Source organism: Tympanuchus pallidicinctus, unplaced genomic scaffold, assembly GCF_026119805.1.
Source record: "Tympanuchus pallidicinctus isolate F22 unplaced genomic scaffold, pur_lepc_1.0 scaffold8, whole genome shotgun sequence".
NCBI lineage: Eukaryota > Metazoa > Chordata > Aves > Galliformes > Phasianidae > Tympanuchus > Tympanuchus pallidicinctus.
Genome location: NW_026294802.1, coordinates 39,683,244 through 39,708,901, shown reverse-complemented (window position 1 = coordinate 39,708,901; position 25,658 = coordinate 39,683,244). Strand labels below are relative to the sequence as shown.

At 38.2% G+C, this 25,658-nt stretch overlaps 1 protein-coding gene across 1 annotated transcript in view; it reads left to right on the top strand.

The window, feature by feature from the left end:
* ANKRD26 (ankyrin repeat domain containing 26) overlaps nucleotides 1–25,364 on the top strand; it is a 52,220-nt gene extending 26,856 nt beyond the window's left edge. Inside the window, exons 19-39 of the mRNA XM_052669375.1 lie at nucleotides 238–1,212; nucleotides 1,986–2,215; nucleotides 3,030–3,161; nucleotides 3,866–3,899; nucleotides 4,113–4,251; nucleotides 5,673–5,886; nucleotides 7,970–8,153; nucleotides 9,641–9,787; nucleotides 10,371–11,327; nucleotides 12,015–12,167; nucleotides 13,442–13,617; nucleotides 13,799–13,892; nucleotides 15,088–15,159; nucleotides 16,555–16,689; nucleotides 17,671–17,783; nucleotides 18,205–18,346; nucleotides 19,063–19,344; nucleotides 20,010–20,245; nucleotides 20,649–20,895; nucleotides 23,134–23,179; nucleotides 24,004–25,364. Of these exons, the coding sequence (XP_052525335.1) occupies nucleotides 238–1,212; nucleotides 1,986–2,215; nucleotides 3,030–3,161; nucleotides 3,866–3,899; nucleotides 4,113–4,251; nucleotides 5,673–5,886; nucleotides 7,970–8,153; nucleotides 9,641–9,787; nucleotides 10,371–11,327; nucleotides 12,015–12,167; nucleotides 13,442–13,617; nucleotides 13,799–13,892; nucleotides 15,088–15,159; nucleotides 16,555–16,689; nucleotides 17,671–17,783; nucleotides 18,205–18,346; nucleotides 19,063–19,344; nucleotides 20,010–20,245; nucleotides 20,649–20,895; nucleotides 23,134–23,179; nucleotides 24,004–24,152 (4,857 nt within the window). The 3' untranslated portion in view covers nucleotides 24,153–25,364. The remainder of the gene's footprint in view (nucleotides 1–237; nucleotides 1,213–1,985; nucleotides 2,216–3,029; nucleotides 3,162–3,865; nucleotides 3,900–4,112; nucleotides 4,252–5,672; nucleotides 5,887–7,969; nucleotides 8,154–9,640; nucleotides 9,788–10,370; nucleotides 11,328–12,014; nucleotides 12,168–13,441; nucleotides 13,618–13,798; nucleotides 13,893–15,087; nucleotides 15,160–16,554; nucleotides 16,690–17,670; nucleotides 17,784–18,204; nucleotides 18,347–19,062; nucleotides 19,345–20,009; nucleotides 20,246–20,648; nucleotides 20,896–23,133; nucleotides 23,180–24,003) is intronic.
* The last annotated feature ends 294 nt before the right edge of the window (nucleotides 25,365–25,658 follow it).

The following is a 25,658-nucleotide window of genomic DNA, read 5'->3' as shown; positions in this document are numbered from 1 at the left end:
ACCTTTTAGCCTGCCTGCTCTCTGTAATTGGCTAAAGCAATCCTCGTGTTTGGAGAAATCTAATGGCAGAAAAACTATTGTTTCTAAACTAGATCCTTTCATTTTGAGGAAAAAAGAAATAAGGTGGTACCTTTGTTTTTTGTTGCATGATAGAATGAGTTTGCAATGTAAATTACATGGCTTAACCATAATTTCCTTTTTCTTGGTAATTTTTCTGTCTTTACCTGCTTACTTAAGGATAAATATGTTTTAGAAACTACCAACTTGATAGAAAACCCAGCATATGAAATACAGGCTGACAAAGCAGAAATTTCTCATCAGGAAGCCATAGCAGAAAATGAGGAATCCCACAGTGCTGTCAAGCATTTAAGTCTAAAGCCGTGGGAAGAAAGATATGAAAGAATGTGGGTTGAAAAAGAGAAAAGGGAATTGAAAACAAATTTTAAAAACATCACAGCAGAGCTGAAGCAGCTGTTTGGTGAAATTAATGAATCTGAGGAAACTACATCCCTTGTGGCAGAAGTGGCAGAAGATGACTTCAATGAAGAATTGAAGAGTTTTCGTGTTTCATCTTGTGTGACAGAATCAAATAATAAGTTAGAAAGTAAAGGTGAACCTGGAGATATGAAACTTAACGAAGACCTAAAAGAACCCGAAGTGGAAATTGTAGTTCAGAGTCTCGGTGTCCTTCCTGATCACAGTAACTTAAAAGCAAACATGGAAAATACCTGGAGTACAGACGAAGAAGACTGCACTAATTACACAGATAATACAAAAGTACCTCTAGCAAGAGGAGAGGAAATGGAAGAAAATGAGAATGGGATTGGTAGGAATGTAGAGAGAAGTCCTGAGTATTCCCCGAGACATTGTTTAAAAACAAATATTTTGGATGACATTTCTAATATTCTTCCTAAAATAAGACCTATTTCCACAAATGATGAAAGTACACTGGGTTTTATCAGAGAGAAGAAATTTGGTAAGGATGTCTGTCTTAGTGACAGTGTTTCCAGAGACTGCCTTATCAAAAACAAGGAAATAGGAGAAGCAGAAATTGAAAATCTTATTCCACATGATCAGCAACCTTGTGGCATGCTGAAAAGGAATCTGGATGAAGAATTAAAACAAGATGTGGAAAGATTTAAGAGTAAGGTAGGAATGCTGCAAATGGTATTCCTGGCTTTGGAGAAAGAGAAGGTACAGCTACAAAAAGAGGTAGAAGTTCACCTGCTGCTCCTTATTCCTTAGTCTTTCTCCATATCAATGGTCCTGTTCATGTTAGCTATTGATCATGCTTTGTGGAAATTGTTTTTCTTTTTTTTTGTTTTAAGGGAAGTACATTACTCATAAACAAGGAGAGCAGTGGTGAATTGTACTTTTCCCCATAATGTAATCAGAAGGTTTTGAGAAATCAAAATGTATTGATTCAGTTTAACAATAGGTAGCAGTCAGTTCCAGTGTAAGTAGTTATCACCACATTGCCATGAAAACGAATACATACAAGTACACCAGTTTTGATTCTCAATCAAGGAATGAAAATAGCTTCTGAACAGGGTCTTGACTAATCTCTTCATTTGCTGTGGTTTGTGCATGGCGTGCCTTCACTGCCTTTCACTAAAATTCCTGATTGCTGTGAAACTTTCTGCTTGTGAGGTTTTTTTTCCTCATCATTAAGGAAGTACTCCATCATACATCTACTCATATTTTGTATTTCTACAACTAATGTTGTGTAGTCTGTCTAATTTCTTATCAGTAATGCACCAGTAATGCCTTTATTGTTTCTTTCCTAAGGCTTGGGGGTTTTTTTGTTGTAGTTCAAATCATGAGTGAATTCAGTGTGTTTTTGTTGACTTGGTACATTTTGTAGAGTAATTTTTGTGAAAATTCTTTTTTATTTTACATTATTTTAGAAGTCAAGCTTATATTATTTGGTCTTACATTGCCTTTAGAAACAGAAAAATGTATGAAGCTTAATTTTCTCTTCATAGGTTGAGAAGGAAAAAAAGAAGCAGGAATATTCCAAAATGCAAGCAGTGGAGAAAGAGGACGATAAATTAAATACACCAGCAGGCAGTATTAACAATCAACCAGTTAAAGAAGAGCTTGCTCTAAGGAAGAATGAGAAAAAACTTGAGAATGAAAAAAAGATAGAAGAAAAACGCACAAAGAACTCTTCATCTGAGGAGAGACCAAAATTAACTAGAATGCCAACAAAAGGGTAAACTAATAAAACATTCTGCAATTGTTATTTGTAATATTTAGGGGTTTTAGCTTTAGGGCTTTTTTTATCTTGTATTTGAAGCACTCTCCTCAGTGTTGAAAGCTATGCTGAGTAGTCTCCTACTTCTCAAACTTTTTAAAAAATATCGTTTTCTGAGAACTAAGTGCACAATGGAGGTTCAGGTTTATTTCATTGGAGGAGACAAAGGTCTTAATTGTAGAATCATAGAATGTCCTGGGTTGAAAAGGACCACAATGATCATCTAGTTTCAACCCCCCTGTTATTTGCAGAATCTCCAACCGCCAGACCAGGCTGCCCAGAGAATTTTTTCCTTAATACTGACACTAGTCGTGTCTTCAGAATCTTAGCTGGAGGTTGAGAAAATGTTATTTTCTTAATAAATAGCCAATCAGAACAGAAAAGCAGGAACTCAGTTTACTTTCTCCCTTTTCTAGGAGATATTAGTGTTTCTCATGGAATTGTTTTCATTAAACTCAGACTGTCTTTGTCAAGAAAAAGGGAACAATAATATTACCAAACAATTCTAAGAAGTTTGAAGAAAGCAAAGATGCTTTTCCATTACCCTTGGCAGGAATTTTTATCTGCACCTTCTTCAGGAAAATCTGTGCTCTAAGTACATCCTTTAATGGGGAGAGAGAGGTGTTCCAGCTTACTTGAGTATCTTCCCAGATCTTGGGAATCAAGCCTGTGTTTTAACAAGCATTTTTAGTCTTGATTTTTTTTCGTAGTGTGTTTTTTATTTTATATAATGTACTCAATTGGTGACTTTTTTTCTTTCTGTTCAATATAGTAAATCTGTTATGAATGCAAAAGGTATGAAGAAAAATGAGAATAAAAGGCAGTCTTCAAAGCAGAAGGCTAATCAGGAGATTCAAGTAACGGATGATAGCACTTGCAGTGAAACATCCCAAGCTGAAGAAAGGTACTGAATATAAGGAATATGATAAATACATTTAATGATTACAAAAATTGTCCTGAAAACTAAAGATAAATTTTACAAACTGAATGCGTACAATGATTTTCTCCTGCCAAAAATGACTTGAGGGTGTGCAGGTGGATGGCAAGCTGGACGTGAGCCAGCAGTGTGCCCTCACAGCCCAGAAAGCCAACCGTATTCTGGGCTGCATCAAAAAGCAGCATGGCCAGCAGATCAAGGGAGGTGATCCTGCCCCTCTACTCTGCACTGGTGAGACCTCACCAAGTGTACTGCATCCAGATGTGGATCCAGAAGAGATGTGGATCTGTTATACAGTGAATCCAGAGGAGGGCATAAAAATGATCCAAGGGATGGAACACCTCCCTATGAGGACAGGCTGAGAGAGCTGGGACTCTTCAGCCTGGAGAAGAGAAGGCTCTGGGGAGACCTGAGAGCCTTTTTGGAGGTGGTTTTCAACTTTGGCTGTTGTATGATTAACAATATCATGCAGAAAAAACAGCCTTCCAGCACACGTATGGTGTTTTTGTTGTTTTTTTTCTGCCTCCAACTACATGACTATGTATAACACAGTTATTGTATTAAACTGCAGTTTAATTCACTTCTGAAATTAAGTTTTCAGAGCACTTTCAGTTATTTGTTGTTCGTGTTGTGTAAGCATTCCAGTACTGAAATGTATTTCTGTTTTCCAGGCCTGCAGCAAAAACAGGGAGTGAAAAGGGCAAGGTACTGTAAAATTACTTTTTCTAATCGGTTTTTAATCACTTAAACTGTGACAGCTTTTACATCATGTTCAATTAGATGCAAAGATTTCTGCTAATATGCAGCTTTGTACTATTTGAGTCAAATTCATGGGCTGTGAGTGAGAGAATGAATTGTTCCTGCATTTATAATGATCTGTAATAACATAGTTTTGTATACACACTGTGTTGTCTGTAGGTCAGCATGCAAATGGATGTTACTGATGACCTTGATTTAACACAGTCATCTGATACAACTACAGAGGATGCTGAGTTGCCAACTTCAACTTACAAAGAAGCTATGTTGCTGTTAGAACAGCTTAGTGTGGATCATACAGGTAAGTCTCTAACTCACTTCGTCTTCTGTTACAAGTTCCTCTTTTAAAACTCTTGTTTCCTTGTGTACCTTCACAGTTCCTTAGTGTCATATTTAGGTCTAATATTTATGATCAAAAATTACTCTTGCCCATACCCTACTCCCTAAGAAGTACAGACTTGACTACAGACTCCTGCACTGAATGTAGAATTTATCTCACCTAACCTCAGATGTCTATCTGTGTTGTCAACAAACACGCCTTACCTACCAGCTGTGTATCTAATCAGAACTGGAAGAGAAAGTTTTTGTAAAGTACAGACCAGTTCATTCAAATGTAGTGATAAAAAGAAAAAAAGACCAGTCTTTTTTTTTTTTCCTTCTTCTTTATGCCCCTTAATAAGTAATGCTCCACAAAATAATGGTTTTGCTAAAAACAAATAAATAAATCTATAATGAAATGTTGTAATATGCTTGCATGTATACACATAGCTTGATATAAATATAAGCAGCACTAATTTTCTCAATTTTCACTAAAACTTTATTAGGCAAATGTGGATTAACTGTGGCTAAAGGCCTTGTTTCCACCCACCTGCACTCTCACCTCCACGCTTCAACAGGAGAGGAAGGAGGTAAAAAAAGGAGTTGAAAAAGCTCAAGAAATGTGATACAGACAAAGCCATCACTACTTTTTGTCATGGACAAAATGGGCTCCACTTGTGAAAATTAATTTCATTGCTTGCTAATTAAATTGGGGAGTGAGAAAGATAAAAAATAAGTAAATAAAACACCTTCCAGCCACCACTTTCTCACGCTTAATTTTGCTTCTTCACTACCGCTTCCTGAGCAGTGCAAGGATGGCTTTCCAGTCAATACATGATAGTTCCTCTCTGCCTCTTCTACCTCTTCACACATTTTCTGTGCTCTAGCATAGGTCCTTTTACAGGCCAAGATCCTTTAGGGGAATTACCCACCTATTCTGCAGTGGAGTCTTCCATGGTCTGCAGTGTGGTTATCTGCTCCAATGGGGCCCTTTCCAAGGGCTGCAGAGAAACACCTGCTCCATTGTGGTGCTCTTCACAGGCTGTTTGGGAACCCTCACCTGGAGTGCTTCCTTCTTCCTCTCTCTCTTTCATCTTACCTTTATGTTTCCACTGTTATTTACATCTGTTTTTCCTCCTCTTCTGCCTACGTGGTGTTTTTGCCCTTTCCAAAATATGCTTTCTTGGAGGTGCCATAAAATTGACTGATAGGCTGAGTTGTGTCCAGTAGTGGGTCTGTTGGACCCACTGCATTTGGCACGGTCTTTTGGGTATTTGTTATAGAGACTTCCCCACGACTAAAACCTTGACATCTATACCCAATTCAGCAAAGAATTAAATAGATTGTAAAGTGGAAAGTTTTTATGCATATGTGCAGTTTTGTGTATTTTTTGTCTCCATACAGATTCTGCTATTTTGCTGAAAATTCAAAACATACTTCTTGAATATGAACAGAGAATAGATCGCGAAAAAAATCGCTATGCAGCTCTCTGGAAAGAAGTCAGAAAGTTGAAAAGTGAAAAAGAGGAGTCACAGTTAATAGCAGAAGAGACTGAAGATTTGAAATCCACATTGGCTCACCAAGAAATGGAATTGAAAAGTGATATCCGAAGCCTTAAGTAAGTAATCTTGCATTTTGATTGTTTGTTATCCTGGTCCTGTTTTAGAAGATGCTGGTAGTCCAGCCATCAACAGCATGCCAAGTCCCACCACTAAGCCATGTCCCTTAGTGCTACAGTCATGTGTCTCTTAAGTACCTCCAGGGAGTGGGACTTAAAAGCATTTTTAAGAGTTGTATTTCACAGGTTTTGTCTTTGTACCTTCTGTTTTTATATAAAATCAGGAATCATGGCAACTCCTCAGACCACAAATTGAAACAGTTTACTGGGTGTGTTTGATTGAAGGTCAAATTTGGTATTGTTTCCTTGTCCTCCTACTCCTGAGCTACATGCAGGTGGTCTTCAGTCACTGTTTACACCGTTTCAGAGGGGTGGCAAGCAGGCGTTATATAAAATTCGTTAAGAACAAATTCAAAGCCCTGCACAAGGGAAGAAACCCCTTGTGAGGATACACAGTAAAATGCTCTTGCTGGTGAGCTGCTTTGCTGAGAAGCCTCTTGGGGCCTTGGCAGAGATTAAGAGCAACATGATCCAGAACGATCTTGCAGCTGAGAAGGCCAACAGCATCCTGGGTTGCATTAAGAAGAGCAGAGAGTCAAGAAGGTGAAGGGAGGGATCCATCTCTACTTAGCTCTTGTTGGTCTGTATCTGGAGCACTGGGTCCAACGTTTGGCCTCCCTGTACAAGAGATCATGGTCAACATGTCTGAGTTCAGCAGAGGCCTTCCAGGCTGATCACCGAGCATGGAGCACTTTCTCAGTGAGAAGAAGCTGAGGGAAATGGACTTCAAGGAGATATGCCAGCAGTCTCACAGTACATAGAAGGGGATTATAAGTAAGACAGAGTAAGACAAAGCCATTCCTAATTTGGCCTGGATTTGGTTCTAAATATCTTTTAAAATTCCCAAACATCTATAAAAACAAGGAATTATTTTTTTCTTTCAATATAAAATCTCAAAACAGTGTTAGCTAATCAGCTATATGTTTGTAAAAGCTGTACTTTTCAGGAAACTAAAGTAACAATTATATGTAAAGCTTTCTCCTTGAGTATAAGCTATTTAAATACTGATGTTACAGCCAATCTTTTGAGCTGTTTATTAGTGGTTGCTGATACTCATTTTCCAGAATTAGTAAAGCAGATTTTTTGGGGTACCTCTTTCTTTATGATTGTAGTTACTTTCTTATTTGTTGACAAAAATATTGGAAAAATATTCAAAATAAGAAGCAAATACAAAAATGCTTTCTTGTTTACTTACTGTGGATACACAATGACAGTTTTAACCATATCAATGCTTATTGCTAATTATTTCAGTTATTTAAAAAAAAAAAGCCTAACATTCTCCAAGGTGTTTTTATCAGTTAGATGGAAAATCAAGCTGATATTATTTCTCTCACATGTAAATCCAGTGAGTTTTAAAACTGTAACTGTGTTTTTTAATCATACTAAGCTTAACATTTCTAAATCCTTTTTGGAACACTATCCTTATCCTTTAATTTATTTAAAAAAAAAAAAAAAAAGTTACTTCACAGATGGTAAGCAGTTGTTACAGTCCTGGAAAGGGTTCTTAAAAGGTTTTGGATTTGTCTTAGACAAGTGATGTGTTGTTTTGTTAGTATTACTTGCAGTCACAGTGAATCCATAGTATGTAGATGATGTTCAGCATATTAAAAACAGTATATTTTTTATATTAAAAGCTTATGGTATTTTGATCTGGTAAGACTGTGAACTAATTTTGAATGAAGTGTGCACCTGTAATGTGAAGTTTTGGGATTTTTTTTAGGAATTACAGATGTGTGCATTATTCTTCATGTTTACCTACATAAACTTGAAAATACATGATAAATTTTGTACATCACTTAATGGCTTATTTGTCAGCCTTGTGCAGCTCATGTACAAAATGTCTTTCACCACTAATGGAATGAAATTAGAGTTATTTTAAAAAGTTTAAAATTGCTGCAAAACTTCTGTATTTGAAAAGATGTGACATTTTTATGGTTTAATTTGTTTCTGCAAGTTCATGGTGTGGCATATTTACTTTTTTGTGAGTGCTTTAATTCCTCAAATATTCTCTTTTAAATCCCAGATTTTCTTTGAAACAAGAAGAGCAAAAGAGGCTTAGAGCTGAAATGCAGTATGAAAAAATAGGAGAACAACTAAGGAAGAAAGAGGATCAATACTGTAGAGAGGCAGAGGAGAAACAACAACTTGAGTTACGTGCAAGGAATTTAGAAATGGAGTTAATAACACTGAGAAAGCTCATGAAACAGGTATATTAAACCTGTTAGCTTCTGTTTTTCTGCTTCTTTCTGATTGATATTTTATGCTAGTATGTTCAACAAAGCTTGTTTGTGAGTGAGGCATTATATAACCATCTTGGTACATTTTGAGGACCATTGTCCTCAAACCAACATGAACAAACAAGTTCATGATTCCTTTTCTCATTTTTCAGAATTATAATTTGGTTTGTGTTTCAGACAAAGCCTCACTTTGAGTTATCTTTTCTAATTACTACAAAACTGTGTGTGTGTGGTTTGTTTTTTTCATTTTCAGGAGGAAATTAGAGTTACTGTTTATAGCACTCTTTCAAGTATACTTACGTGGATTTAAACTTAGGCCTAAATGTTACTGTTTGCCTGATAATCTTAAAGTCAGGATTGAATCCAGAAAACCTCTCAACTTTATTTTTATTACAAGTTTAATGCCTTATTTAATTTGATTGAGATGGTGATGTTTTTACTGTACATAATCTGCATAAATTCTTTTTTTACGTACATTTTTTACATACAGTTTTGAGGATCTTTCCACTGGCCTTGACATACTTTTCAGCATTCCTGTCATGCAGTTTCAAATATACCTCAAAAATTCATTCTGTTCTGTTGTGTTTTTAAGCCTCAACTTTGCAAAACTTACATTTGCACACACATTAAGAACACATGAAAGTGATCATTAGGGATCTTCAGTGGCTACGTTGTTCTGGCAGGAGCAGGAAGTAGTTAGCATCACCTCTTTCAGTCTGCCTGAATTTTATGAGGGCATGGTTGGCATCAGTTTACCTCCTGCTCTGTTTGTTCCGCTGGTCAGTCCTCTTCTGTGTCTCACTTCATTAATAATTTCTGGAAATCCTGTGCAACTCATTTTGTACAGCAGTATTGCTTGATTTTGGTAAACTGAATATATATTGGCATATGTTTTGAAGCATTTCTAAATATTAGTAGAAGAGATGGAGGCTTAGGACCTTGCAGTGGAGTATAGACAATGTAATTATTGTGCTTTTGGAAATGTTACTCATTTGATTTATGCAGTTCTTAATGTTTGTGTTAATATTGATGAATAGATGTTTACAGATCTTTAATTGTAAGCATATGAGTGTTCATCTCTATTTTTAGTGTGTATATGTAGTATGTTAGAAAGAGAACTTGGCTTTCTGCTTAAACTGTGTACATTTCCAAGAATAGTAGTTTGGGGTGGGGTTTTTTTTTTCATTTGTTATGGAGAGAGATTCATTTCATTAAATATAGAACTTCTATAATGCTGATTTGTGCAACAGACACACAATATCCTTATAACTTTCAATTCAGATAAACCTAAACACATTTGTTTGCAAACATGGAAAATTGATATGCAGGTCGTTCTATGATTTTATGATAAACAGCTCTTACTAGAATTACTAGAAAATAGGGATGCAAAGAAGAATGAAATAGGGAGGTATTGCTAATTTTGCTCAAGATTCACAAGCTTAATTATATTACTGTAGATTGAAGAAGAGCGTGATGAAACACAGAGACAGCTCTCTCAGGAAAAGAGTGCTAGAGCTCTACAAGAAGGAATTTTGAACAGCCACCTGTGGAGACAGAAGGAACTGGAAGAAGAGACAAGAAAAACTATAGGAAAAAATTCAGAGGTAAGCAGTTCCATTTCTAATTAATTTGGTTATATTTCTCTGTGCTCATTCTAGAGTCATAAGAAAAATAACATTTTGAGCGTTTTGGTGGATTATCTACAGTTCATCAATATAACCCAGTTTTGTTACTGCTGTCTTTAAAAATTCTGGATAGCAGCATCAATCCCACATATACCTGAACTGCATGTGGAAGCAGGAAGCCACTGGAAAATAAGATGCTGTGTTCCCACTTCCTTAAGCTATCTGCTGTTCTTTACTGTATAGTTGCTATAATCATTTTTAAGGTTTCTATCAGTGAAACATCCAGAAAACTCGAGACTAACAAGGAAAGAAATTGGCTGAGACTGTGATCCTATTACTTGGCTTTTGAATTGGTTATTGTACTATCATCACTTTCTTGTTTCCATTTTTTTTCATCTTTTGGCTTCATAAATTATTTTTATCTCAACCCATGAGTTCTATTTTGTTTTCAGTCTCTCCCTCATCCCACTTAGTGGTGGGAAGTGTGGTGCCTAGCTGCCTGCCAGGTTAAACCAGAATTTATCTCCCAACTGACTATTCATTCATGTCCTTTATCACACAGGAATCTGACACTAATGACAGAGAAAAGGATCTGCTGTACAAAAATCAGTTACTGCAAGAAGAGATTGCTATACTAAGACTTGAACTTGATCAAGTAAAACTTAGGCACCAGGAGGATGAAGGAAAATATTTAGGGGAAAATGAGTCTTTGAAAGAAAAAAATGACGATCTTCAGAAGGAACTTAAGCTGAATGAGGAAGCCTTAACACAAACAGTGTTGCAGTACAATGGACAGCTGAGTTTACTCAAGACAGAATCTGCAATGCTAAGTTCCAAGCTTGAACAGACAAGAGAAAGCAAAGACAGACTGGAAACAGAGATTGAATCATTCCGTTCCCGCTTGAATGCTGCTGTTCAAGATCTTGAACGTCATCAGTCATTGAAAAGTGACGCTGAACGAACATTTCAGAAAGAACGTGATGAATGGCTTCGTTTACAAGACAAGCTCCATCATGAGCTCTCTCATGCGCAAGAGACCAACAAGAGCTTGTCTCAGCAGCTGAGTAAGATGGAAAGGAAAGCTAATTGTCTAGAAAGTGAGCTTCACCAGTTGAAACAAACACTTCGAGAAAAAACACTGCTTTTAGAAATGACGCAAAAAGACTTAAATCAAGCCCAGTGCCAGGCCAAAGAAAGTGACTGTGCGCGGCAACTTGAGAAAGATCAAGTCAGCAAATTTATGATAAAGCAGGAATCTATGCAGGAACGATTGGCTCAGCTCCAAAGTGAAAACCTCTTACTCCGTCAGCAGCTGGAAGATCTGCAGAACAAGGGGATCATCAAAGAAAAGGTTGTGAATGATGTCCAGGACAGATTTAATGATATTTTCAACAAACTCAGAGCTGATACTGAAAAGCAAGTTTACCTCATGGAAGAGAGAAACAAGGAATTAAATACCAAGTGTACTGATTTAAGGGAACAAGTCTTTAAATATGAGACTGACAAAGTAGAAAGAGAGGTAAGCTATACAATTAGAAGGAATTACAGAATCACCGAATGGCCAGGGTTGGAAGAGACCTCAAGGACCATGGATCTCCAACCCCCTCTGCCACATGTGGGGCCACCAACCTCCACATCCAGTACTAGACCAGGCTGCCCAGGGCCCCATCCAATCTGGCCTTGAACACCTCTAAGGATGGGGCATCCACGACCTCTCTGGGCAGCCTGTTCCAGCACCTCACCACTCTCATAGTAAAGAACTTCCCCCGCCATCCAACCTCAATCTTCCCTCCTTCAACTTAAAACCATTTCCCCTTGTCCTGCAGTTATCTACCCTTTCAAAGAGTTGATTCCTCTCCTGTTTGTAGGCTCCCTTTAGGAGCCTGCAGTGAGGTCCCCCCTGAACCTTCTTTTCTCCAGGCTGAACAAGACCAGCTCCCTCAGCCTGTCTGTGTAGGGGAGGTGCTCCAGTCCCAACTGAAACATTAAAATGTTTCAATCCATAAAATGATTTTGTATTTCTGAAATGCACCAGGTGTAAGTTATATGCATAGGACCAAATTATGTTGTTTTGTTGCAGTTCATTGTTTTTCTCTTGTATTTAAGGAAGACTTTGGTAAATGGCTGAATTGTATAATCTAGTCAGTTTAAAGGAGTAAAGTCAAATTTCATGTTTTTCCTCATGTTTATCTAACTGTTTCTTTAGGTTTTGGTCAGACAGCTACAGCAGGAGCTTGCTGATGCTCTTAAAAAGCAGTCTATGTCAGAAGCTTCCCTTGAAGTTACTACACGCTACCGCAGTGACCTTGAGGAAGACAAATTGCGCTTGCAAAAGGAATTGGACAGGGTTAAAACCAAGGTACAGAGAGGCTGTAACTTATACATATAAATCTGAGGGTTTTTTTTTTTCCTGTTTTTGGTGAAGAAGAGAAAAATAATGTTCTGAGAACAAGTAGCAGAGAGAGCTAAGGAGGTTAGCAGTGATACCCTGTCATAATTCATGACACCAGTGAAATCTTTGCCAGCTGGCTTCCTCCTCTATAGTGAAAGATGAGTGTTACTGGAATCATCAAAAAGCCAACTAGTTTCTTTTGCAAGTAAGAGACATTCTTCAACCCCACAGCTAAAGCTATTCTTGAGGCTCCAGGGTACTGCAGCAGTGTTCTTTCTTTTTCCAACTTCCTTCCCTCTCCTGGTATCAGACACAACTAAGAATTTGTTTGTGTATGGGATGTTTACACTATCTGAAGCAACATCACATGGGTACTCTGAATTTACAAATTAATTTTCTGTGTCTTAGAAGGTTGGTTGTAAATGCTGTAAGCAGGTCTTTACCTCCTTAGTCTTCTCAATTTGCCCCTTGTCATCTGTGATCACAGTCGTGCCTGTGCCAAACCAGAGCAGAGATTTCAGAGTATAAGGAAATGTTGTCCTCCTATCCTAGAAATAAATTCAATTGTATAGATTTAATGACATATATATGAATTGGATTGTTCTATGCACCTGGTGTCTGTGATTGGGTGGTCTTTGACATGAGGTCACAATATCTTTACCTCATGAAGATCTGTATTTGGTAAGCTGCTTTGCAAAATTACGTGGTGTCTCTACAGGTTATGGCATCTGGTTTGGCCAAGTAGATGTCCGATTTCTGAGAAACAGTAGAAATACTGGACAGCTGAATTTGAGCTTTCCTTTTCTGCTCTCTGTGAGAGTTGTGTTTGTTTTTTACTGAAACATATATCATGAGAATCTACTTTTGAACTGTGAAATCACTGTAGGAGGAGGATTAATTTTTTAATCAGTATTTTCAATAGAATAGCAGGCAAGTAGCTACAGAGTCTCTGAGTCTCTACAAATCACTGAGAAGTAGAATTAGCAGTGTCAGTGCTCATAATGGTGTTAGAGAAAATCCTTTGTACAGATGGGAGAGGCCAGTATCACAGATGATGAAATATTGTCTGTTATTGTTCATTTGCTAAGAGAAATGAGAGCTTGAATGAATTGGAAATGATTACAATACTTTGGGTAGAGGGTGTATGTAGATACGTGCAATATTCAAATTCTTCAGCACTCACTGAGTTCTCTATAGAGAAACTAACCTGGGTGCTGAGGATTCTCACTGCTATCTTACAGTTACAGGAATCTGAAGAACAGCGTGTTCAGTCTGAGCTTTGTGTTCATGACTTGAAGACTGTCCTAGATAATAAGGAAAAAGAAATATCAGTTTCTTCTGAGAAACTGAAAGACCTTCTGTTAGCAACTTCTGGAACCAATGCTATTATAAAACAACTGGAAGAACATGTGCAACGGTAAGAAAATAACATAATGAAGCAAGGTTTTGCTTTCTGAGATTCTTTGAAAACGTTAGGATTGCCTTGTTGCATCATCATGGTAATGCATGATTTTGAAAGAAACTCTTGCTTTAAGTTGCATTCTTTCACAGTGTTCCTTTACAACTTGTGCCATTATGGATTTGTGTTTCTCTTTAAGACTTGAAATAGAAAATGCCAGATTGGAAGTCACAACCAAACAACAAACCAATAGTATTGAAGCTCTTCAGAAGGACATGCAAGCATCAGCCTCAGTAAGCCAGTCATAAACTTTTCATTTATTTATTTGTTTGTTTGTTTATTCAGTGTGAGCTTCTGAGCCTAATTAGATATTTTTTGTGGGGAAGCTACATGATTTTCCTGGGGAGCATAGAGGGAGGTGAGTTACCTGAGTTGTGCTGACTGTAGGGTTCTCTGAAAATCCTGCTGGTCTATTCTCCAGCTTTCTGGTTTTGAGAGTTTTCCTGTAATAATATATCAAGTCCTACTTAACGCTATATGTGGTGAGGTTTTGTCACTGTAGTGCTGGTTTAAGTATTTTTTTCTTTATACCAATCATGATGTTAGATGGCAGACACATACTGGAATGTGTATCTTGAAATGCATTCTGCAGGTTTCTTCAGGGAAATTTCACATATGTGATGGTTCCAAGAGCTTCGTGCCAGAGGCCTGACTGACATCATCAGGCTGGGACAAGAATTATATTCCCCAGGCATTTTGCTGTGTGGAATTGCTTTTCCATTGGCTGCTTGATGTGTATTTGTTTTCATGAAATGGTAAAGAGGAATCCCCATGGGATTATTTGCAGTACGTGGTGAAAGGCTTGCAATTTCCCCCTGTTCAGTGGTATTAACATAAATAGGGTGATTGATATTAGCATAAATAATGTGGTTTATATGAAGCAAATTATTTTTGTATTCGAAACAATGATCTGGGGGCTTTGTTATACCTGTGGTTGTTAATTAATGTTTAAGAGGTTCTGAAAATAGCTATACATGAAAGTTGAACTTTGTGCTGTACTGACACTGGCAGAAGAAGAGAGAAGTGCTTACTCTTCCCCTTGGTTAAGACAGCATGGTTTTCAAATGTATGGTGGATGGGAGAAGCTCCTTTGTGTGTTCATTTTTGGAGTTAGGGTAGTAGGGTTAGGATGCAGTTGGACTTGATGATCTTGAAGGTCTTTTCCAACCTGAGCAATTGTATGATTCTGTGATTGAAGGTTCTTTGTATTCCACATAGTTCTCTCCCTGAAGCCAACTGGCAGAGGTGATGTTCGCTTATAGTTTTATCATAGCATCAGATTGAGGTATTTCTCATGACTGATGGTGAGGATAAGTGTGAAAAGAATAAAGTGATGGAAAGATATGTGCAAAATTTTTTTTTTATAATGAAATGTGAACATCAGTCTGGAAAGGTAGCATCTTCTTTCTTCTTTTGATGCTTTCTTAGGTTCATCATCGCCTAGAAGAGTTGTGCTTACGGACAGCACAGACAGCTGCAGAAAAGTACCAGTATCAGCAGGTATCTCAATGACTTCTGAAAATAACTGGTTTAGTTTTTTTATTTCTTGTATGCAGGTAATTGATTGGAAAGATTGGGGGGACTGTAAGGTACAAATAAACTGACAAAATAGGTTTCAGGACAAGGCACCTTCAAGGGCAAAGGTTGTAAATTTCCATATTTCCCTGCTGCCTTTTCTGTCTTTTCAGTGCTATGCAGATATTTGTGTTCATCAGCATGATTCTTTTGGTGGATGGGATGGATGATGTCAGCAGGAGGGAGACGTGTGGTTGAGAGAGCTGAGAGGGGAAGCTAGACATTGGAAATCTGTCTCATCTTCAGAGCTTTGTCATAGTTTCCACCTGAGCTCATTAGATTCTTTTCCCATTTGTGAATATGTGTTGGTACTGTACTGCCACACAGGGGGCTGAGGTAAGGTAAAAGCAACTAGGTGAGGTAATGCTGTTTAGTGGCAGGCAGCTGGAAAGTAGCTGGTGTGTGTGCACGGCCTAGCATTTTGTGTAACCTTGGAATATTCTTGAATTAGTCTGCTGATGAAAAATTAAGCTGCTGTAGGGACAGTAAGAAGGATCTAGTAGAAGGAAAAAACTGTTGGTTATCTGCCCCAGAAAAGTCTGAGTTCTTTTCCAGGTTCCTTTTCTGTCGTCTTCCTTTGGTCCAATTGGTATGCACCAATTGGAAGCAGTCATTGGGTTTTTATACATTGTCACATATTGAGAACCAGCATTTAACCTATTCTGTAAGGACACATGAGAAAGTTTTATGAGTTTGTTGTGTAAGCCTTTAAGCTAAGGTTTTTGTGTCCTTCTGTAGATCAGGAGGCATCATTTTTTTTTTTTTTTTTTTTTTCTTAAAATGTATTCTTCAAAGAGTCTAGGCAACTTTCATTCTTTACGAAGTGAACTGAATAACTTGTTTCCGCACAAATGCATCTGTGATGCAAATCTTTGTTCTTTTGGGTAAAAGTATAAGCAGTGTTTCTGATCTGAACATTTTCTTGCTCTGAGAAGATCTGCAGTTATTACACAGTCAGTGAGTGTAGGGAATTTTCTGTGTTGGGCAGTAGATGAGTTATAAATGTAGTTGTTTTTGTATCATTATGAAATCTGGAGAATTTCATGAAGAAATTTTTGGGGTAATTTTGTATGTGTGTCTTCTTATCCCCAACGGATGTAACCTCATTTTATCTCATATAGGGCATTCACTCTTTCCACTAGCATTAAGTGCTGTTCTTGATGCCACGTTTTATACACTCTGTATGACATTCAGTGTAGGTCTTTAGTGGTGAGAGCTTAGCCCTGCCTTCATTTGAGTTACTAGTTTATAATGCAGTTTATGTGCAGTGTTGTCTCTCTAGTTATCTTGGCATTCCTTTTGCTATTGTTGTTTCCACAGATGCAAAAGCAGGATATGTTGACTATGACATCAAAAGAATCACGCAGTATGTGGGAGGAAGAAGTGAAGTCAAGAGCCCTCCTTGAAAATCGTCTTGCTCAACTTGATAGGGAAAAGGCTGAGCTCTTGGAACAGGTGAGCCCAGAAAACAGACAGTCCCTAACACCTGGCCAGTACTCAAAATGATGCTGCCATTTTCTTGAGTTCTTACATACTCAGCTTTTTATATCCTTGCCGCTTGGGCCATGAATACTGTTGTGATTTGGGAGTCATGAAGGAATTGAATAAAAGCCAACAGAGTATATCTCTGAAATGCTGGAGTTGTCCTATCAGGAAGGCAGTGTGGTTTGATAGCAGTTGAGCACATGGAGTAAGGCTGTGGTTCCTGAGTTATTTATTTGATTTCCTTCTGGTTGTTGTCTGACCCCTTGATTTCTGGGCAGGATTAAAACACCCCTTATTTTCAGTGGCAGTGTATGGAGGAACTGCTGCATGTTTTCAGAACAGCAGGAGCTTAAAACGCTTGCAGAATAATTAAGATGCAAGTGCAAACTACAAAACTAGTTTCCAGCTCTCCTCTGGTTTGTCTGAGAAAACACCACGAGGAACAACACCCGAATTAGTAAACACCCACAAACAAGATGTGGAAGTAATGACTGAGGAGACACTGATGAATTCCAGAAAAGCAAACTCTTCTGCAAGAGCCTGCTGGTCACTGGGGATTCCATGAATGCTCTAGAGTCTGCGTTGTTCTCCAGGACTGTGGCTACCTATGCAAGCTAACCTATTAGCAGAGGAACTGTGGAAGCTGTTTTCTTGCATCTTTTTTCCAGCTTTTTGGGACAAAGCCCAGTAAGGGGGGGGGAGGGCAGCATTTGCTTCAGCAGGGGCACCGATTGGTATCCCTGGGTATCGGCCTGTTTGTGTGAAACCTGAAGTGATTAAATGTTCACAAGAATCCTGTGCCCCAGTGTTCTGCTGAATTGGTGAAGGGATGTGTGAAGGGATCTGTGTGCTACCTGCAGTTGCTACGTGTAGTGTTCTGTGCTTAGTGTGACATGGTTTTTTGTTTTTTGCTTTTTTTTTCCTTTTTTTTTTTTTTTGTTTTTTTGAAAGTGTGAGGCTGAAAGAAAGAAAGTGAAGAAGCTGGTAGAGTTGAAACGACCAGTTGAAGCACGTCTTGACCAGGAAATGAAAAGAAACGTTGAACTGCAGAAAGAACATCACAGGTATGGTTCATTGGTACTTGAAAGAGAGCTCACACAGGCTAGAAGTCAGGCTTTATGGGACTTGAATGTAAAAGTAGGTGTGTTTAACCCTTTCTAAACAAATTCAAACCTCACATCAGTTCTTGCAGGGCAGTTCTGGTACATGAGCCCGTGATTTTCTGTAGGTGCCAAAAGAACAGCAAATGCAGGCTGCCCTGCACTTCTGAGAGAGGGAGGTCTTTTTTTTCCTCTATTGAGGTGAAATTTGGACCCTCCATGTGACCTATTGCATTGGAATACTGGATTTTCTTATTAACTGTTGGCCTGTTGAACATGTTAGAGAGGAAGCAACCTTGAAGATGAAGCTATGCTTTTCACATGCAAGTGTGACAAATAGATTCGTAGTACTATTGCATGTTTTCTGGACTGATTTGTTGTGCAGGTGCAAGAGGCTTCTGAACAGAGCTGTGAAGAAACTAAGAATGCACGAGTCCAGAGAAAGAGAGTCCCAATTTAATTTCCAGGGAGAAATGAAAAATAGGTATTCTGAAATGGTGAATGAAGTTGGAAATTTAAGAACAAAGGTGAGTTCTGGTTGTTTCTTTGTTGTTTTTTTGTTGTTGTTTGTTTGTTTGTTTGTTTGAGTTGTGTTCATTTCTGAAGACTTATAATATTCTTTTCAATAGGTATAGAAAAGTTATGTTTCTGGGAGAGAAGATGAAATTGGCTTCACAGTTGACCTTGGAAACTTCTGAAACATCTCATATTTCCTAAATATTCTTGCAACCAGACAGTGGATTTGATCTAGAGAGAAAATACCTTCCTTTACCACTGCTGTGAAAGCTGCTTTTTGAAGCGCTGTTTACAAGGCTTTCAAAGGCAGTGGCAGGAGGAGTACTTTTTTCCTGTGCCCCGTTAGCTCTGTACTGGAACACTCCCCCTGAAGCACAATAGGCATTCTTTCTGGTATCTGGGTAGAGTTGTTTGATTTGCATTAAGCAATAGAGCAGTGCACGGAAGAATGGCCCTAGCACCTTTCAGCCCACTCCCACAGTGAAATTCTGCTGGTTTGGTACTTGTCGGTCTTATACTTGCTGCAGAAGAACTAAGGAAGGGTGGAACTTGAGGAATCCTATTGGCAAGAACTTAAAAGCTGTTCTTTTAAAAGATGAGCTTGACTTTCCTTTGACTCTGATACTGAGTCAGCAGGTGATGGTTACAAACTTGATGGTTTTCCTCTTTATGAATTTTCAAAGAATAATTTTACACCCATCTAAGTTCATTTTCTTACTGTCTACAGGTTACTGAACTTTCTCAGCAGCTGGAGTTAGAGTCTAAAAAATGCATCCAGCTGGAAACACAAAACCAGGATTTGCGAGAAGAGCTGTCTGTTCTGCGTAGGAGCCATGAAAAGCTGGAGAGGAGCAAATCCCAGTTGAAGGAAGAGGTGGCAAGCCTCAGACATCATTTGGAGGTTAATATGGTGAATCACAGCCAAATAGAACAATACAAGAAAGAGGTGGAAGAACGAGCCGGACAAGAAATCAGACAAAAACTGCAAGAAGTCAATTTGTTTTTGCAGGTAAATGAATTTGTTGTGTATGTCTGTAGTCTTTATTATGAAACTTTTTTTTTTTGTCATTTTTTGTTCATATTTTAATTCTTTGTGTTACTGCTGTACTTCTGTCTTTCCTGAAGAGAAGTGGGAGAACAGAAAATGGTTGGGCAGAAGTGCTTTCGTGTGTGTAACTTGCCTGCAGGTTCCCAACTTAATAGTGTTCCCATGACAGGCTTCTGTTCTGCAGTTCTTAGAGGCTGTTGCTACCTGGTCATCTTGTTATTGCTGTTATCACATGAATATTGTAACTTAGAGATAGTTTTGCCATACATACAGGTCGTGTTTTATCACTGTGCAGGATAAAATGCTCAGAGAAGAAGTCGCTGATGGGGCAGAAAGAATGGGGATGGGATTCTCATAATTTCTTTGTAGAATCCTTTTTGTGTGCCCTTTTTGTGAGCATTCTTTTAGTAGCTGCTGTGATGAGTAATGTTGCTAAGAGCAGATCTCTATCTGGATGAAAACAGTTATTTAATGTGTTGGTTCCAAGGTTCTGCCTTGATTACTGATGGTAATGAGGAGGTCCAGTTGTCTCAGCTGGGCCCTTAAAATTGGTTATATGCAACTGTCTTGGGGGGAGGTAGTTCACCTTTTCTTTGCAATGGTTGAAATTGTGTTATCTGCTTCAGACACAGGCAGCCTCCCAGGACAGGTTAGAACAAATCAGAGACAGTCATCATGCCTCACTGAGAAACCAACTAAAGCACAGAATTAAAGATCTCGAATGTGAGTTGGACAGAATAAAAAATATTCAACACGACAGTATTTTTCAAAAAGAATCCACGCAGGCAGAAGTGGAAAAATACAAAGAAAAGTATCTGGAAGAAGTGAAAATTAGAAGAAGCCTAGGAAATAAGCTGGAAAGGTAAATCCATGCTTTTTTGGAGTGGTAACAAGATGAAAAGTAGCATTAGCTTGCATGAAAAACCCTGTACTGTTTCCTCCTAAACTCTCTCTTCTGTGTCTTGTCAGCATTTTGGACGTAAACCTAAGATGACATCTTTATGAAAGAGCCCTCTAAAACCTTTCCCCTTTATTTTTGGAACCACCCTCATTTCACTTCAGTGTTCTAGCAGTCACACCACCAGTCGTGACATCGCTACCGTGTGCTTGAAGTTAATAGCATTTTAACAGGTGGCCTTTGGGCCCCTCTTGTTTCGGACTCTTAATGCCTTCTATTTGCAAAAGCTGAATAGTATCCAAAGACCTGGAAGAAGGTGCAACAATACTATCAAAGATAATTCTTTGCATGTTTTTAAATGTTTCAGAGCCAATGAGAAACTAGCAGAAGCTAATGCTAAGCTCTTTCAGGAGCGCCACAGAAACAAATCTTTAATTACAAGCAGCATTGTCGCAGGAGGTCTGTCTGCCAGTCCAGTTCTGTATTCAACTGAACTGGGGCATCTTGGCAACAATCTGGCACTGAACAGAAGTCTCAACCTAGGAGGAAGCTTTGTAGGCACAGCTGGGAATGCGTTATCATCAAGAAACAATGTTGAAGCCTACATGGATAAGGTAAGCATTGTAAAATATGGTCATTAAGACTGTACAGAATTCCAAGAGTGCTCAGACACCAAAAATACTGGCATCTAAACGATGAACTATTTAACTATATATATATATATATATATATACATACCTATGTACATGTACAAGGTTTTTGTTTTTTTCAACAAGAGAGAATTTAATAAGCAGTGCTGTGGCATTGGAAGTTCCCAGCTAAGCTATTTATTACACTTCAATGCATAGTATGTGTATAAGTGTATGACATACTTTAGATGGATAACTTTGACATCTTTACCCTGCCTGTCAGACATCTCTTGTCAAGCCACTTTTTCTTTCCTTACTGATCTTCATTTTTAGTTTCTTTTACTACATAAATACTAACAAAGACATGGTTCAAAACTAGGATGATATGAGTATGATTTCTTTGCTTCTTCCTATACAGTCTGCTGTGGGATGCATGCTGTGCCTAGGAAACATTTCTCTTTGTGCTTCCTGCTATGTATTATTATCTGAGAAGAGAACAACCTACTCTTCAGGAAGCCTTCACAGCTTTCTAATGTTCTGCAGCAATTTATATGTGATCGCATCCTCTGCAGTAGCTCTAAAGTACTTCACCAGTTGTGCTGCTTAGCACTTTGCCTGTTCATCAGACTACTTAAAAAGACAAGAGTTTATCTGACTCTGAGCCTTTTCTTTGCTTCAGTTAGACCTCAGATTTTTCCAGTAATCTGTTCCCTTCTGTTGAGAGGAGAAAAAAAAAAGAAAGAAAAAAAGCAACAAAGCAACCACCTCTGTATTGCCATTAAATTCAAGCTAAGTGCTGCCTTCTTGGATGGAAAAGATTACAAGTACTCCTGACAGTAAAGCTCATAATGACAGGGAGTTAAGGAGCTTAAGGTGCAGTCACGTAGTCATCTTGCTCTTGTGTTTTTATTTAAAGCTCTCGGTGCACATTTGGTGTTTCTCAAAGTAAGGGAGGTTATCTGAAGTAGAGTACATGCATCTCCTGGGAGGAGGAAGCTTGTGTAGATTTTGGCTTTGATTTGTGCAAAAGCTTTGAAATAGCTACAAGGACAGGAAGCTGAAAATACTTCACACTGCCATCATTCAGATTGCTGGTATCAATTATTTTGTCCATGCAACTGTTAGAAGAAACAAACTGTGCTGATTATAAACAATGCTGCTCTGACAAGTTGGCGCAGAAAATAATGGTGAACTCTGCTAGCTGCAACCAATGTGAGTGCATGGATTTATGAAACCAGTTTTCCTACTGGTAGCATAAGAAAAGGAACACTTTCTTCCCATTCCATCTCTCAGTTTCTGTTCCTTTTCTGATTTTATTTCCTGTCTTCACTCCTGTTTTGTAGCAGTCTTATGAATTTCCACTCTTTTGACTTCTGTCTATTACTCTAGTTCTTTTACTTGGCACTACTGAGAAGAACCTACCTTGTATTCTTTATAGTCCATCCCACAATCAAATAATTACACCTGCAGGTGAAACCCCGAGCCTTCTCTTTCAGGCTGAGCAGTCCTGGTGCTCTCAACCTCTCCAGCCACATGCTCCAAGCACTTAACTGTATTTGCTACTCACATAAGTCTGGAAGTTGTATGCTGTCTGTTTTGACAATTACTTCTGTGTGTAACAAACCTGATGGAAAATAATGCAGGAGTCACATATATCATCAAAGTAAACAGTAGCATACAGTCTTTGGACTGTGGCCTTTAAAAGGCCTGATTTCTCCTTATGAAGACTTTGCATTCAGAATAAATGACAGTAAATAAACAGCTCCTGGGGGAGCAAGGGGTAAATGCTCCTTTCTAGTGATCCAAGCTGGTTTCTATTACATAATAAAATGTACAGCACTTGCTTTGTAAGCAAGCTAACAAGACAGTTAGCAAAGGAATAATGTGTTTATATATTTTTATATGTATTTGAAGATAGACATTAACCATGTATACATTTTTATAAAACCATTGTGCTTTCTTCCTGTATTTTTAATGATGCAGCTGTTGAATTACAGATTGTTGTGTGCTAAAGTTAATGTTGCTCAGCAATGAGAATGCTACAGCCTCACTGACCAAGAGATTGTTGTTGTGAAAACTCAAACTTCAAAGCAAGATGTCCCTATTTGGGATGGCATTTTAGGTTTCACCACACATAATGTGTGGGTTTTAAAGTTCTTTTAGAAGTTTTATGTTGCAAAAGTGGAACTTGAAATCTCAATTCTGTGTTATGTGTAATTCTAGGTACGGAAGGAACTGGATGAAAAAATCGCTAAAGAACTTGAACAAGGTAATGTGCTACTCTCATGTCACTGTTTTTAAGGAAGATGATGACTGTAACTTTTATGCAATTATTTTCAAAAGTTGTCAAGATCCTGTTTGAAGCACAGTGTTTGTTGTTGTTTTTTTTAACTCTCCAATTCAGAGTTTTAATGGAAAACTTCCTGCTTACCAAAATACTGTTCAGAATGTTCTGCAGTTACTTTTGAGAAAAAGCATAGAGGAGAAACCGTCTCCCCCATACAGATACATTGGTTTAAACTGAAGTCACCTTTCATCCTCAGGCACAAACACCAAATGAAAAAGAGCCCTGAAATAAGATTTTTATAGACTTCAGTCACCATATCTCTTTCTGCATGCATTCATTGCATACATTCAGAGAGGAATTCACCTGTTTCATAATTACCATTCTGCCAGAGTCCCTGCTGCTGTGCATAGAGACACTGGAACAGGTTGCCTGGAGAGGTTGTGCATACCCCCACCCTGCAGGCATTCAGGGTCAGGCTGGATGGGGCTTTGAGCAACCTGGCCTAGAGAAAGGAGTCCCTCCCTATAGCAGGGGGGTCGGAACTACATGATTTTAAAGGTCCCTTCCAGCCCAAACCATTCTGTGATTCTAAGACCTCTGGAATTTCTTTCTCTAGAGTTGACTGATAATTGAATTTGGAAAAAATGCTTCTTTCTTTATGCCTCCTGTCCTTTTTTATTTTTGTTTTCCTTAAATCTTTCTCTAGAGTGTAGCTTGTTCAGTTACCAGTAATGTTTTTACAGTGACTTATTTGACTCAATCTACTGTAAAAGTAACATCATGAATCTTGTTTCTTTTCTTTCTAGCCAATGCTGAACTTGAAATTGGATCTGCTAGAGCTTCTCCAATGATGTCTACTGATGGATCTTCAAAAAATCTCAATATTGACCAGGATCCCCTTTGCAGAGCAATACAGGAGTACCGTGATGTTTTAAACAAAAATTATCTGATCTAAACAAAAATGCAAAGGGAAAAGTACTGGAAATCATTTTGTTTACATAGGATGTCTTTGATTTCCCATCCTGCAGCCTGGATGTGGAAACATCTTTATATTCAAACTGCAATAAGTTCAAAATGTATTAAATAGGTGTCAAGCACTCTGCACTTACCTGTTGGTCACTGAGATGTAGTTAGTTTATTTTGCACTCAGAGTAAGAGCCATATCTGTTTTTTCTTACTATCAGATTGAGTAACATTGATTCTTGAACTTGACAGAACTGTCAGAATGCTTTTGATGCATTATTTTGCTCCACTTGTGCTCTGTGTTTTAAAAGCATTCCCCTTGTTTTAAAGCATTTTAAAGCATTCCCCTTGTTCTGTTGAACCCTTTCACTGTCTGTATGTTTCCAGTGTTATTTTAATGCATAGGAGGTTATTTGTTTGGGTTATTTGTTATTATTTGTTATTTGTTTGTTCTGCCAGCTGCTTCAATCCTGGTGCTGTGAATATTTCTGCTGATTAAGTGAAAGTTTTACCAATGTTTAAGCTGGAGAAGGATGCACTTTACATTGTTTCACTTATACGCACCTTGGGCTTAAAAATACTGTGAGTGTGTAGTAGTGCCAAGAAAGCTTTAATGTGATCTTTTTGGTTTGGTATCCATGTTGGGTTTTGCATTAGAATTTGATTCAACCTAAGACATTCACAGTTGCTAGATCAACATGGGATGAACCTGAAGCAGTTCATACTGAGAAGAAGGAAAATTAACATTTCAACCTTCGTTACAATTGGTACTTAACACTATTTGTGTGGTGGGACAGGTTTTTATTGCTGCTAACAGCTGGTGATAAAATTGCTGCAACTCAGGTGAAGAGTAATGCTGTGGGACTTTGTGTCTGTAAGACAAGCAGTTTTGTTAACAATTACATGTTACTGAAGATCTGCAGTAGTCATTTCCTTGTCTACAAAATTTGCTAAAATATTACACAACAAATGGAGTCAACATTCCAGAGATGTGAGAATGTTGTACTGAAGCAAACAGAAACTGGAAAAAAGATTTTTACCCACTAATTCAACAACTTGAGTTGAGCAGTAAGGAGATGTAGTGAATGTTGCTGCAACTCTCTGTTCCTTTTTACATGAATACAATTTTGTGACACTAATACACTGTATTTAATTCCAGGTATTACATTCCAACTTGGTATTTAATAAACTTTCATATTCAGTATGTCTTTGTTCTTTGTTCTGTTAACCTTGACTTTACTTTCCACCTCATTCCTTGCCTCTGCGACTTGATACTGCTCTCCTCTGCCCACTTCATCCCTACTTCTTGGTGCCTTCAGCCTGCCCTGAGTTCAGGTAAATGGCCAGTATGCATTTGTGTCCTTTTTCTCCTGGGGTACTTGAAGCATCACTGTGTAAAGTCTGGGGACTAAACTAGAAGTATTGCTAGCAATCACTTTCCAGACTCCTACATTTTAGAGTAATTCTTCCTGTGGTCTGAGCAGAAGGTGGTGGGCAA